The sequence below is a fragment of the Myiozetetes cayanensis genome, unplaced genomic scaffold (assembly GCF_022539395.1).
Source record: "Myiozetetes cayanensis isolate MyiCay16 unplaced genomic scaffold, myiCay2020 scf6-25, whole genome shotgun sequence".
Classification (NCBI taxonomy): Eukaryota; Metazoa; Chordata; class Aves; order Passeriformes; family Tyrannidae; genus Myiozetetes; species Myiozetetes cayanensis.
Window position 1 is genome coordinate 52,527,324 of NW_026087853.1, and position 14,580 is coordinate 52,541,903.

General features: G+C 38.2%; 1 protein-coding gene across 1 annotated transcript in view; it reads right to left on the reverse strand.

Moving 5' to 3' along the window:
* The window catches only part of GALNT18 (polypeptide N-acetylgalactosaminyltransferase 18), a 224,863-nt gene that overhangs the window by 12,167 nt on the left and 198,116 nt on the right, over window positions 1-14,580 (reverse strand). The window contains exon 11 of the mRNA XM_050335385.1: window positions 6,166-6,330. Coding sequence (XP_050191342.1) covers window positions 6,166-6,330 — 165 coding nt within the window. The remainder of the gene's footprint in view (window positions 1-6,165; window positions 6,331-14,580) is intronic.

Genomic DNA, 14,580 nt, shown 5'->3' on the forward strand with positions numbered 1-14,580 from the left:
ATTACTCCAAATAGAAGACTAAACTGCTACAATGGAATTTTGATCACCACTAGCTACAGCAATAATTGCCAAGCAAATTTAACATTAGTTGTTAAAACACAATACTATATAGTAATATTTGTATTTCTTATTTTTGTACACGTTTTTTGCTTATACATTTTCATATTTAAGTTAAAGTCAAGTATTCAAAATGGAGAAAGACAGAATGCTTTCAGATTTCTGTACTTCTCAACAATTCCATTCTGCTTAAATGGGACTAAAGAGTTTATAGGCTTATAGTAAGACACAGTTCAAGAAGAATAAAAAAGAAATTCTTTAACACACCTGTTTCTTTAAATTCATGTTGTCATATTAAAATACAACAAGAATATTAAGTTGCACATGAATTAGGGACAAATTTAGAGCAAAATTAAAATTAAAACATTAACTGTCACTTTCTCATGTGTAAGCAGAACAATAGTTCAGATTCCTTTTCCTTCAGTGATAACACCTTGTGCAGTTATCCAATTAGTTAAAATATAAAGTACAGGCAAGCTAGGGTAATATTTGATCAAAAATGGGCAAAGAATATCTAAATATAGAAGAAAGTGCTGGTGGACCCATACACCACTATTTCTCTGGGGTCCCTAAGGCTTGTGGATATGCTCTTTTGGGTCTGAAGTTCAAAACTTCACAATTGGCAACACTGGTTATTTAAAAATCAGATAGCCTCACTAAAAAACAGGAGTTTAACCTAGTCTGTGGGTTCATTTAATTGAATAATTAGGTTCTGCTTTCCTTTGTATTTCTCCTGCAGGATCAAAGTCTGTATTTTTTTTCACAGGATCACAACCCCTTTCTGTTCTGAGCTGCCAGGCAAACAGCATTGCCTAATTATATAGCTGTCCAGCAGTACAGCATGTCTTATACTACAAATACATGCTGAGAGTATTTGCACCCTTTGGGGTTAGAAATAAAGCATAAATCCAAATTCTTGATAAATTAATGATGCTGTTTTTCTATCCTTTGGCTCTCATAATGGAAGAATCTGATGAAGCTGATGGGGACCGCTTTTCCCTTAGACACACACAGCTCTACTGAAATGACTCCCTCTGGTACACTGATGTCCTTGGCTAATGACAACTAGAGTGGACATTACAGGGAATTGGGCTCTGCTTCTGCACTCTGTCCTCAGCAAGGGGACGTATGAAATTGGTACACAGACCCTCTCCTTGCTTCACAGGCCACCAGTTTAATCCTGCCATGCAGTCTGCATCCTGCATTCCTGTACTTTTCTGGGATGTGATTGTGGGGAACGATGCTAGCTAGCAGTAGTATTGCACTATCTATTATCTCATATCTATTTAAATGAGATCTAAATCATCATATTTATCTGTGGAATACTGTAACAACTCAGTAGTTAATTTGCTTGTCTGTCTTCCCTTTTCTTTCCAAAACAATTCCTACTATGATATTTAGGAAATGATACTGCAGCTGTCAACAACAAATTTTGTTTACAGTTTCTCAGGATAGCACAAACCGCCCCCTCCAAACATTTCTCAACTGGAAGTTCTGCTGTGGAAACCTGCAGCACTGACTATAATCACAGTTCCCCACAACATGCAAAAGCTATGTTATCAGTGGGTGTGGGAAAAGGACAGTGCTGACTGTAGGCCCTGCACATCCTCTGCCTCCCATGAAGGCTGTCGTGTCTGTCCCTTCAGATGCATTTTTCCTACCTTTCTATGCCAACCACACTGGAAGCTGAATTACTTTATGCTGTTCCAAAAAGAATTCAACATAGAGCAGCCTTAAAAGGATTAATCTCAGGGTTTTAGGTCAGCCTTGTGTCCTTTTTTATACCACTTTTTACACAGAGCCCTCACCTGTAGCATTTCTCACAACAGCAAATAGTGACACCATGGATAGTCTGACTAGCATAAGAGAGTCACAGGCCTATCCCACTAAGTGGAAACATGAAGATACTTCAAGATAAAGAGTAATTACAGAAAAACCCTCCTTTTGTCTTTCTTATGCCTCTGGAGGACTGCCTGACATGATGTAAGTGTACTTTCTCTCTGACCTGCTGCCACCCAGGTGAGGTAGATAGAGACAAATTTCACTTGTAAGGCAGACATCTGACCTGCCATCAGCAATAAACCTGAGAAATCAGACTGGAGACCGAGAGACTTCTTAAAACCCCAAGCCAATCCACTCCCTCCAAAAAAACTGACTGCAGCATTTAGAATGTGCTATTTCTTTAGCACATCAACAAACTTAATCATCCGAGAGAGTCAGTTCAGAAGAGCATGGGTCTGGCCATGAGCAGCTTCTGCTGACAGATGTCCCATGGTGTGCTGGCCTCCATCTCCTACATCTCGTGGCCCCTTCTCTGTCACCACACAGACCACGTGGCACAGTCACTGCAGCAGTGCTGAGCAGTGGCTGTCACATCCTAGTGCTGCTGACCTGACACCTGGTTCCAGCCCTCAGCTCCTCAGGGAGCGCAGTGCTGCTGCCGGCGTGCTGTGTCTGCACCTGCTCCTGCCGAAAAGAACTCACAGGGTGTGAGCAGGATTAATTGTTTACTACTAAATAATGCACAACTGAGGTTAGTCTTTGCTCTTCTTGTTGTTCATGATGCCAGAGCAGCTTCCTTATTTAAAGTAATATTTTGGTAAAATTCTGACCATTTTACTACCATGTAATTCATGTCTCTATCCTTTCTGCCTGATCACTTACCATTTTTTTTGCTATAAGGTCTAATTTTGTTCTGATTAAATGAAAAAGCAGTGAGACAGACTGAACTAGGTGAACTGTCAAACACCTAGGAGACTTAGCAGCATAGAAGTATTTCCAAAATAAACATTTCCCTAAGAGAAGACTTGACAAACAGCCTGAACAATAAGATTCTTGAACACTACCCAGTTGATGGAACTCTTCTCAGGGCTAATTTACATAATTTGACATAATTACAGTTATAAGGACTTGAAGAAGCTTTGGAAGAAAGAATGTCACCGAAGCCTACATTTTATTGGGTCTCATTGCATTTGGCAGCCGAACAAAACAGTGGAGCATGGAAATGTGCTCAGATAGATCCTGATTACACAAACACATAATACAAGCTTTGAATGCTCAATGCAAGTTTGTCCTGTACAGAAAGATACCAGAGGTATTTTCCCTCCATGTGACTACCCATCAAATCACCATTTTGTCCACAAGGTAGCAGTGAACATCTGGCTGCCTGACTCCAGCTGCCTGCAACTGATGGTAGCCATGGAATTCAAAATTTTAAAACCAAAGATAAATTTTTAAAAAATATTTATATGTATGTGTATACACACATGCTTTTAATCATTCAAAGATGCAAATTAATAAATAATACTGGACTAGATCTCTGGAGGCAAGGAGTCTCCTAGCTCAGGATGACCCCATTTTCTACTTTTGTCATATGGAATTCTCTCATCATTACACTTCAACAGTGCAAAGGAGGAGGAAAATGTTATCTGAAGAATACTTTTTTTCAAAAATCTGTACAGTCTTCTACCAAACAAACTGCTATCCATGTGCTACCACAGATTATTGTGGTACCTCTCAGATTATAGTGTGATATAGTGAGATTGTTTCCTCCTTCAAATTAATTCCACATAAATGGAATGCAGGAAAAAAATATTGATTTTTGTGCTGGTCAGGGAAGTCTAGTTCAATGGGTTTATCCTCCTTTGGGTAGTCAGTTTGTTTTCCCATTCCCCTTCTGTGACAACTCTCCACTTACACTGCTGTATTTTTAATTAATTATTTAATATATAAATAATTAATATAAATATAAATATTTATAATATAAAATTACAATATAATAATTATTATAAATATATTTTAATATATTTAATTATTTTAATTATCTATAGCATCAGACAGAATCCAGAGAAGTCCAAGCACACTTGCAGCCAAAGGAAGGTGCTATAGAAAGTTATAACCAGAATCTACATTTTAATTAATAGCTCACAAATTTCAAGACTACATAAGCATCCTGCTCACTTGCAGTGGTTCTGCTCACTGCATAATATGGAAAAGAAACACTAGAGCTTTAAAAAAGTAATAAAAAAAGACTCTTTTCAGAGAGACAGCTTCCAGCATATTCACATAAACACATCTTTTCACCAGACTAAATGGGAGCATTTCAAAGGGAGTTGATCAGTTGATCTTAGCAAGCCTTGATTACATTCATTAGTTTTCTTGTAGCTTACAGAACATACCCAGGGCTGTGTATCCGGCTGTATGTTGAGCAATAATGACATTTCAATTGCACTGGGTATTAACTAAATCCTTTTTGAACAGAAAGCTTTTAATTATTTTATTTGTCTCTTAATTTATCCTAAAGAAACAACTAATTAGCTTTCTCTTCTCCTGGGCAGAAGTTCCTTTGTAGAAGGAACATAGAGTCCATAGAGTCTAGTTTAACAGCACTGCAAGTTCATTGAGAGTCTGTGTTTGGAACATGGAATTGAAACAAACCTAATGCAATTAAATAACATTTTTGAAGCTTTTAATGGCTAAATTATCAAGGCATTCTACTGCTGCCCCTCAAATGAGAATCAAGATCATCAGGTCTAAGATAGCAGCAGTATCCTGGAGTAGAAACCATTAATTATCACCAAAGGGTTGGGGTTATACAGAGCAATCACTGAATAGGTGGACAATACTAAAATGTTACTGAAATGGTCTTTAAAGAAATATGTAATTATACTTTTTAGTAAAAAATCAAGGTAAAAAAATCAAGTGCAGAGATGTGAGGTCCTCCTCGTGACAAGACTAGTGTTAAAATTTGTTGGAAGGCATAATTAAAACTTTGTCTTTCAACGGTAACTCTCAAGCGGTAGACCTTAAATCCCTAACCTGGAGAGCCATCCCAGCTTTCACTTTCATTCCCCTCAAGGACAAATATCTGGATTGCTTTCAAGTATAAATACAAATTATGTTAATAGTATGCTTTGGTGATTAGTGTCCAGATGCTCTCTGCACCAAGACTGGTGCTAAACCATATTAGTAAGGTCCTAAAATATGTGGACATGTCATAGAAAAAGAAATGAATGAGTTGACAGAAAAGATATCTGCACACTCACATGGATGTTACAGAGAAAATTAAATGCAGGAATAAAATTACTTCAATGGTAAGCGTCAGCCTGTGGGCTGGAGTACACAACTAGATTTGCAGATTCAAAACCACAGAGGAGAAACCACGAGAGTAGGCAAACTCACACTAGCGATGACATTTCCCCCAAAGCTAAGTCATGCACTTGTTTTAGAAAGTAATGTAATTTCATTTTATTGATCCAAAGCAACCAGCCTGTCAGTACCTGACATGGTAAACTTCCATGGTCTTAAACTTACCTTAGGAAAATCTCATCTGCCTTTGAAAAGACCAAATTTGACTATCTTTAGCTTCCAGGCACTGGAACCTGTTTTGCCTTCAGGATAATCTGTGTCCTTCTGTGGAAACACTGATACGCTCTGAGTGACCTTCCCACTTCCTCTTAGCTAAACCAAACAGTGAGCTCCATAAGCATTACAGTGCAGAGCATATTTTTCAGCCCCAGAACTTTTATGGCTTCTTTATGGTTCTTCTTCGTGTTTCTAAATCCCTTAGGAAGTGTGGACACCAGGATTGGGCTCGGTGTTCTGTCAGAATTCTTATCACTGCAAACTCGCTTCTCAGCCTTTACTTGCACTTCTTTCTTTATCTCTCTCACATTCCCCCACATACATACACAAAAAGATTAGCCCTTTTAAGAAAGGAACTGCAAAAGTAGCTCATTATGAGGTTTTACCACTAATGACCCACTACCTCCTTTTCTGAGTTGCTACTTCTAAACAAAAAAACCCACTTTTATTTCCTTGCTCCTGGTTTTTGGTTGGTTGTTTGTTTTCTGTTTTGTTTTGTTTTGGTTTGAGATAATTCCATAACAGTAAACAAATTATTTATGGCGAACTTAGAAAATATAATACAAGTTTTGTACCCTCCTGTGGTAGCTGACATTGGGAGCAAATCTAAACAACAGCTTCCTGGCTCTGTGAAAGAAAGCAAGGATAAATCTGGTTCCTGTTCTGTTAGGAAACAGATTACTCACACTTCAGATACAGAAACAGCTTTTAAACTTTCTGAAATGTCTGCTGAGTAACAATTACCTGAGTAAATTGCCAGTAAAGCTTCATTCTCTTGGCTTTGGCATAATTGCATTCGATGAGCCTGGGCCTGCTGTTCACATCCACCAGGCATCTGTTGTCATCATCGTCGATAGTGGGACTCAGAACACCCACGTGGAGCTGCTGACTGCTTGTGTAATAAACATTCTGCAACAGGAAGCACAAACAAGATTTGTGGCCTCTACACAGAAGCAGCATTTTTACCCAAAACCCACTGGCAAAGATAAATATGCTGGATAGAAGTAGGCTGACCCCATAGTGGCTTTTAAATGATTTTCTTTCATGCAGGAAGCAACACGACGCTTTAAAAGTTGTTTTAAATTAGCAATTAACTGTTCATTGTTATCAACAAGTAAATGTTGGTTAAGTATTTAAGAGGAAATATGCAAACACAACCGATACTTGTCTCATCCTGTGCCTTTTCACTGCTGTTTCCTAAGGTCGTTAACCTCTTGCTTCAAAGAGCAAGAGATGCACCCTCATATGAGGGGCCTCACAGGCCTCAGTGGTTACACTTAAGACCAAAGGCATGAGATTATTATATCATACAAATTCTTTCTGCTCTGTTTGACTACACTGATTTATGGGAGGTTTCTCTAGAAAAAGAAAAAGAAGGGGAAGGAAGGTGAACTTGCTAGATGGAGGTGATACATCCTCTTGAAGATTAACAGGTTACATACAAGCCCAGGAATGTGACACAGGACTATGCCACGATTCCCTGTTTGCTATTCACAAACAGAATTTATTTTGCTAAAATCAGACCATTTTCTTGGAAGGACAATGAGAAAGATGAAATGGAAACATCATACTTTGGGTGTAAGTCTTTGATAACTCAGTAGTATCAACAGATGAGAGTGGACAGAAGCACCAAATTAATGCTTCTGTCATCTATTTGTCTATAACAAAAGGGAAGCTGGAAATTATGCTGTGTGTATTGGGGAATATTTTTTGTTCCCAGAAGTTGCTGATACTATCTGCTGATATATGTTCATTGTTGATGTTGTAACTTGTTTTACATGTGTGTGTTCCTATGTGTGTAAAAATTCTGATAAAATAGGAAAGAAGAAAAAAAGAACAAACCAGGACTGAGGAGAGATTTAGGAGCTTCATGTAAGGAAAAATATTTGAATGCTGAAAGCAGTCAATGCAGGGATTGAATACAATGAAAACAAATGGTGGTGTTTCTGGGCAAGACTAAATCCCCTGTTTACCCTCCTGTAACACTGCCAGGGCAGATCAGCAGCAGATGTAAACTGACAGAGTTGCATAAAAGTTAATGAAGTTGCCATTAATGGTTTAGATTAATCCAAGGTTTTGCCCCCCTTAATGAAGTTTTATTTATTTCACCACACAGAAATGGTAACAAGTCTGAGCTGGCTGAACTGAGGTGAGTCGAGGTTTATTTAAGAGGTTGAACAGAGAAAAGTTGGAGAGTTCAGTCATGCTTTACAGGAGAAGAGTAGAGTAATAAAAGGACCTAGCAGAGCACATTTCCAGAATGTTGGTTATAAGGGATTGAAGTAAACTGTAAGAACTATGTAAATAAAGACTAACAAGGTCACACCCCAACTGACTCCATCCACAAGTCAGGTTATTAACATTCCTGCAAACAAAACTGATGCCTTGAAAGAGCAATAAACATTTAGAATCCACTTGCTAGACACACCAACAGCAACTACTTTAGACACATTTATGATCATTCAGATATGCCTTTTTTTTTTTTTTTTTTTAGAGAGACTGAGATACTGATATAGCAAGATGATCTTTAAAGGGGATTGTTAGGATACACAAACTCTCCTCAAGATTAACATTTTGTTGCAGCTCGTTTATCTCTTACCTGGAATTACTACTAGAAAATAGAGAGGGAAATTGTAATTTATTTTCATTTTTAATTCATAGGAAGGAATTTGTTATTTCAGCCCTTTGTCACCACAGAAAACACAGTAGAAGAAAATAAAGGGAGTTTTCATTTTTTTTTCTTAATGATACACATCAGTCACTGGAAACAAATGAGCAGGCTTGGCTGTAACCCTGAGAAGTTCACACTATAGCTCAAGGTTGCTTGTGCAAAAGAAAGGGGTGTACCTGCAAACCCTCAGGGCTGAACTGTTTTTATTAGCTCAGTCCCCTCAGCCTTTCACAGAAGCCTGAAGGTTGCAGGTAATCACAGTAAAGCTCCACCAGCCTTTTTTTTTTTTTTATATATGTCAAAGCAGCAATGGTTCAGTCTGAGCATCTTTCTGGGCAGAAGAAGAATGATGGCTCTGGCTGGGGGAATTACTCAATTCGGTTTGTTGGCAAAACTGTACAGAAGTAGAAGAATCAAATGCAATTATGCTTAATAGATTTAATTAGCAGGTTCCTACTTATTTTCAGAGAACTCAGCCTACCTGCTAATATTACTTCATTTTTCACTGTGGACCAGTTAGAAAAAGAGGTGTGAAATCTTGAATTTGCACCTAGTATCGAGAAAGGCACTTTGCAGCTCAGAGGTAACATGTAAAAATAGGCTCAGACTAGAACAGACTGTGGTAGGGTGGCAGTCTATCCAACAAGACTCTTTCAAGATGTTGCTTTGCTTATCCAGTAGTATGGATAATATTGAATTATTATTTATATTATTATAAACATTTTAGTATCTTATACAATAATATCGTATCTTATTTCATTTCAGAATTGAAAATATTGCACAACTTCACAATATTTGTAACTTGACTGCTGTGTTTTAACAATGGAGGAATCACATCAGAAGCACATACACTCTACAAATTTGACTTGAGTAGCATGATAGCAAAGAGTAAGGTACTGTTTTGTGTTGCATTTGGCCAGAAAACTTCTCTTGAAAGCTACAGACAATCCATGACTCATTTCACCCACCCTGAGAATAAAACAGACCCTGCACTAAGAGAATATAATACTATGTAAGGATGAAGAAGGACATCCATTTGGTAAAACAGAATTAACTGACACTACTGATTAACATTCTTCTAGTCTGAAACCTAAAGCTATTAAACATGAAACCATTGTAAAGCCTCCCTTTAAACAATTTAATATATTACAATATTTTAATGGCTTTCACACTATACCTTCCTGGGATTTGTTTTTGTTTGTTTATTTGTTTGTTGTTTGTTTGCAGGTTTTTTGTGGCTTGGTTTTTGGTTGGTTTGTTTGTTTAAAGATGGCTGTTGGAGATTGACCACCTGAGTTACATGAACTGAATTGCCATCTCATAATGTATGTGCTAGGTATGCATATATATGACTTTCTATTGAGCATATTTTAAATTGACCCTCAGGCAAAATATGATCATGCTTTAACAACTTATGTGTAGCCCTGTAAAGACCAGTTTGCACTCGTGACTTAAAGAAGTTGTTCAACAGATTAATGGTCACAGCAGTACTTTGTCAAGAAGATGCTTTTACCATGCATCAACAAACACGCTAGCTGTTTTGAAGTCCACTTCAGCACAAAAAGGACAGCTGAGGCACTTTTGTTTAAAACATTTCAAAAGATACTGGCAAAATGCATTTTACCAGCACATTTGTTCCTACTGTATTGCAATATCACCATCGACACAACAGGATAGAAATTCTGCGGTAATTCTGCAAAGCATTTTTTAACAATCACTTCAGTGCTGTCTTGGAAGTCCAAATGACTGAATACTGAACATGGACTGGTAAGTCACTAGGGTAACTCCGAAAATTTTGCTCAGAACTTGGACCTTTTACTTCTGCTACAGCAGCAAATGTCACAGCAGTTCTTGTTCAAAGGACTAGAGATTCGATAGACAAAAATTTGTTTAGTTCTACTGCAGTCAAGGCACTTGCTGGATGCTGACTTAGAGCATTATTTCAAAGTTCCTTTGCACTTTGAGGATGCTGCCTTAGCAAAACAAGCACAATTTTCACATCACCATCACACACATACTCCCCGAGGAGCTACTGAATTTCCACAGAAAGAATCTTGCTTGGATATTGATACCAAAGCACATGGTAACAACTCTCTTATTCTGTAACAAAATAAGCCTCCTTACATTTCATTAGTCTGTCCTAGCCCACAGCACTTTACCAGCTGTTTTTACCACCGTAGCAGCATTGATGTACAACTATGTCTCCTGGGCATGTGAGAGGGAGCACCTTTGTTCAGGAAATCAGTTAGGTTTGACAAAAGGCACTTACCTTCTCCAAAAGTGAAGCTACAAGGATTCAGCATTACTGTCAGTGAGAAACTGTTAAAACACGGGCAGAATTTGTGATCCGCAAAGTGTCAGAGTCAACGTGGGCCCTGAGCCTTCAGCACTGCCACATCTCCTTCATCTGCACTCCCAGCAGGTGCTTTTCGAGGGTGAGGGAGTGCCATCCTCACACTGACAGGCTGGCTCTGGAGGCTGCCTGCTTTCCCTGCCCTCCCTGCAGGTCCAGCCACACTCAGTGACCTCAGGAAACTTCCTCTGGGAGCCTGGGGCTCACAGCAGATTGAAGTGATGGAAAAGAAATCATTCAAAACAAAACAGTGTGTTATTAATCTAAAGATTTGCAGCAAGCAAATGATTAAAGGAAGAAAAGCTTCCTCCCTGGCTCAGAAGAGAAGCATATTGGTTGCCTTCAAAGCATGACATGGGTCTCTGCCACAAGGCTTCTGTTTCAATCTCTCTTCTGTTCTCAAACACCAGCCTCGTAATGAATCTCTTTATAACTAATCTTCCTCCAGACTGTGGAGATTTTTGCAAATTGCTTCAAATTTTTTTTTGTTTTTATATCTGCTGAGAAACTTGACCTGCAAATTGCCTTATGCCTGTAAAGCAGCATTTTTCAACTGAAAGACCAATTATTCTGTAGCTTTCTGGAATTTATTTTCCTAGAAGTGTCCTTCTTTTCTGTTCAGAAAAGCTTCATTTCTGTTTGCTCTACCTAATTACCTCTCTGACTATTCACATTAAGGCAAAATACCAGACAAGCAAACTGAGATTGGTGTCACACAATTACAACTAATAAAACGAGTCCCAAAATCTTCATAAGGTGAAAGCGTGAAGTCAAGTCAAGGCATAATTTAAATTTTTTTAAAACATTTTTTTTTTTTTTTAAGAACAACATTCATTTGTCCTAAAAAGACAGCTAAAACATGAAACCACAAATGAGAGGTAGGAGAGCTGCATAGCCTAGGATTCTCCACAAATCATCATAATGACTAGGAACTATCAGAGAAAATTTGGTGTTTGAAGTGTTCTCCCCAGCTACATTTCAGGTGAACTAATTGGCTGAATGTTACATTTTTTTCTGTTTAGTATTCTAAGCTTAACTTTTTCTGAAAGTCTGCTCGAATATCAGGAAAACTTTAAATATTGCAATGAAAACAAAAGCTGTATATCAGTACTGCTACTCAGACCAACTCCAGAATAAAGGAGAAGCAGCTTCACGCTTTATTTACCATTGGACCAAGCCATTGCTCATTTTTTGGGAACGCCAGGTCTCCTCCCTTCCTCCTGATGCAATCTCATGTAGCAAACCAGCATGGAAGAGAAAAAGAAAAGTTATGCCTGGAGTCATAGTCTCCCCTAAATCTCAGTTGTTACATTCAGAACAAAGGGTCCTTTTGCCCTTCTATTCCACCTATCTCCTCTGAGACAAATTCTGCTTTCAGCTGGAATCTTGAAATACCACTTGCACAGCCATCTCACTGCCAAAGAGTTCATCATCTGCTCAGCTAGTGCTCCCTGGGAAAAACACTACCTAGCACACACACATGCCAGAGGCATGGAGTGAATGTAGCACAGAGCAGAGCTGTGCAGGAATGCTCAGAATGGATAAATAGAGCTTGTGGTTTATAAAAGGTTGGAGCTGAGATAATGCATACAGATCCTAGCATATGCATGTAGCAAATACTTCTTTGCTGATGTTAGAGATCATCTGACAAGCTTTGGCTGCCTTTGTTTTACACAGGGGGGATGATGCCACTCACAATTCACAAAATCCCCTCAGTTCGTCCATGCTGACAGTGAGGCCCAGCTTAGCCAGATGGAGCAGACCAAAAAAATGGGACAGACCTCAGTGGTACAGATCATCCAGTCAGTCAGTGCCTGGAAAACTGCTGTCCTTTCTAAAAATGACCAACTTGATTGCCATGGCAGCTTCCTGGAAGGCGGGAATGATAAAAATTTTGGTGCAACACTCACATCTTATGTGCTGTGTTGCAGTGGTTCAGTACAGAACACACTCTAAATTTGCCACGAGAGCAATGAAAGCCCAGGTAACTCAGCCAACTTTTTTGGTCAGTGAAAATATAAAAATCCTCACAAACCCCCACGATGTTGTAGAATACACAGGAAGGTAAATGAGCTCTGCTTACTTGGACACAAATGCACGGCTTTGGCCTCTCAGTGATTTGATGTAACATTTCTATTCAAGATGAGTTTGCCCTAAAAGGTCGAACTGTGATTCCCATTGCAATTAACACTGAAATTCCACTGACTTTAAGTGCAATGAGATTTTGGCTCCAAGTTTATTATTAAACTTTGAAAAGCCACCAGACTTGATAAAGACTTCAGAGCTGAAGTGGGTTGCCAGTTGCAGTAAATTATTCATAGGAGCTGGTTTATCATGTAGCAAAAAGTTACACTAAGATGTTCAACTTAACACAAGATGATTATCTGAAGGATAAATTGCCAACTCCCCACTGCAAGTTTAAAGCAATACATACCAATTTTCAGGCTGAAAGCCATTTGTAATCCTTATGGCAATGCTCCCAGATGAAATCACGCTGGAGACTGGTACATGACTCTGCATTTATAATGAGCAAACTTAATGCTCACCACCAGCAGTATTTATTTGCTACCCTGCTTTTGGCATAATAACTACAAGGGATAAGAAGCTTGATTCACCACTACTTTATTCCATCTTTGAACCATATTTTTCTCCAAATGAATCCATGAAGTCATTTATTTTCAGGAGCCGTATATTAACATATTAGGTCCAAAATCTCACAGCAGATTCATACTTGACTACAGCTCCAGCTAAAGAGCAGTCTGGTGGATTCCAGTAAATACAGAATTAACTAACATTGCCATTACTTGGCTATTTATGTTGTCCCTGACTTTTAATCTGACATTTCTTGTTACATAAACACATCTGAAGAAAAGAACTTTCCAACTCTGATAAGAATCCAAGTTTGTTCGAACAACACAAACATATACATCAGTAAGATAAAAATCAGGTGTTTTTCCATTTACTATTCATGTAGGAAGTGACAGAAGAGGGATGCTGTAGCCACAGCAACAGCAGGTCTATGTCTGCTGCTGCCCTAAAACACCTACTGCTGAGAAAGTAAATGTGTAAGAACACAGGCTGAGAATTACAGAAAGTTACCCCTAAACCATAGGTCAACCTTTAGAAGATTCATGTTATTATTCTGAGGCAGGTTTTCAGCCTGATTGATACAGCCTTAAAACCATTATAATGATATTTTATCTGTGTTGAGAATCTATTCACTGTGAAACTTGTCTGACAAACAGCTTGTATACCAAGTGTAGCACTATAATTTAGATTTTAATTGTAAAGTGTGTAAAAAAGACTCAATATTTCACTTCAGTGTTCAGATTTGTATCTACTGAATTAAGGCACCAGCATACTGATTATCTGACCTACTTGATCTTCTTCATTCCCATGAACTAATTAAGACCTGAACTCTGAGCAACAATATTTGATAGTAATAAAACCAAGGTGCTCAAAACTTTAAATAATACAGTGTGGTACTATAAATACTGGCTTAAAGACACAAAAACGTTAACATTTTAATAGCAAATAGACAGGTAGTATATGCCAGACCTTTTCTTTTTAATTTAAATTCATGAACCTATATTGCAGTGGAATACCTAATTCTGGTGCTGCCTACTTTGGTATTCTGCTTTGGTTTTATTTAAAACAAGCAAACAAAAATCCTATTACTTAAGCTCCACTTTTTAAATTGAATAGAACTGTCAATCATTGGTTTTATATATGCTTTCAGTATTTACTGCCATAGTTCTCCTAATGCTGGTAACTACAGAATTACCAAGACCAGGATAAACCAAAATTTTACTTGCTTCACTTCCTAAAGTTTGTCTTGCTTTTGCTCTTATCTCTGCACGAGATCTCTACAACTCTTCCACTGGACAAAAAATTAAAGGCAGTAAAAAATCAGAACCATTCTGGCATAGACAATTTTGTCCTGTTTTTTTAAAAAACATGTTGTCTTATGGCTCCTGTGACTTGGTCCTATGTGCATGTTCCTTGATCCACTCCTACCAATCCCTCTTTACCTACTGGTCACAGTTTTCTTTGTAGATTCCTCCAGAATCCCATGTCTTTCTTATCCCGTTTTCTTCTCCTTCAACACACACTCACCAGGAAACCAACAGCCTTC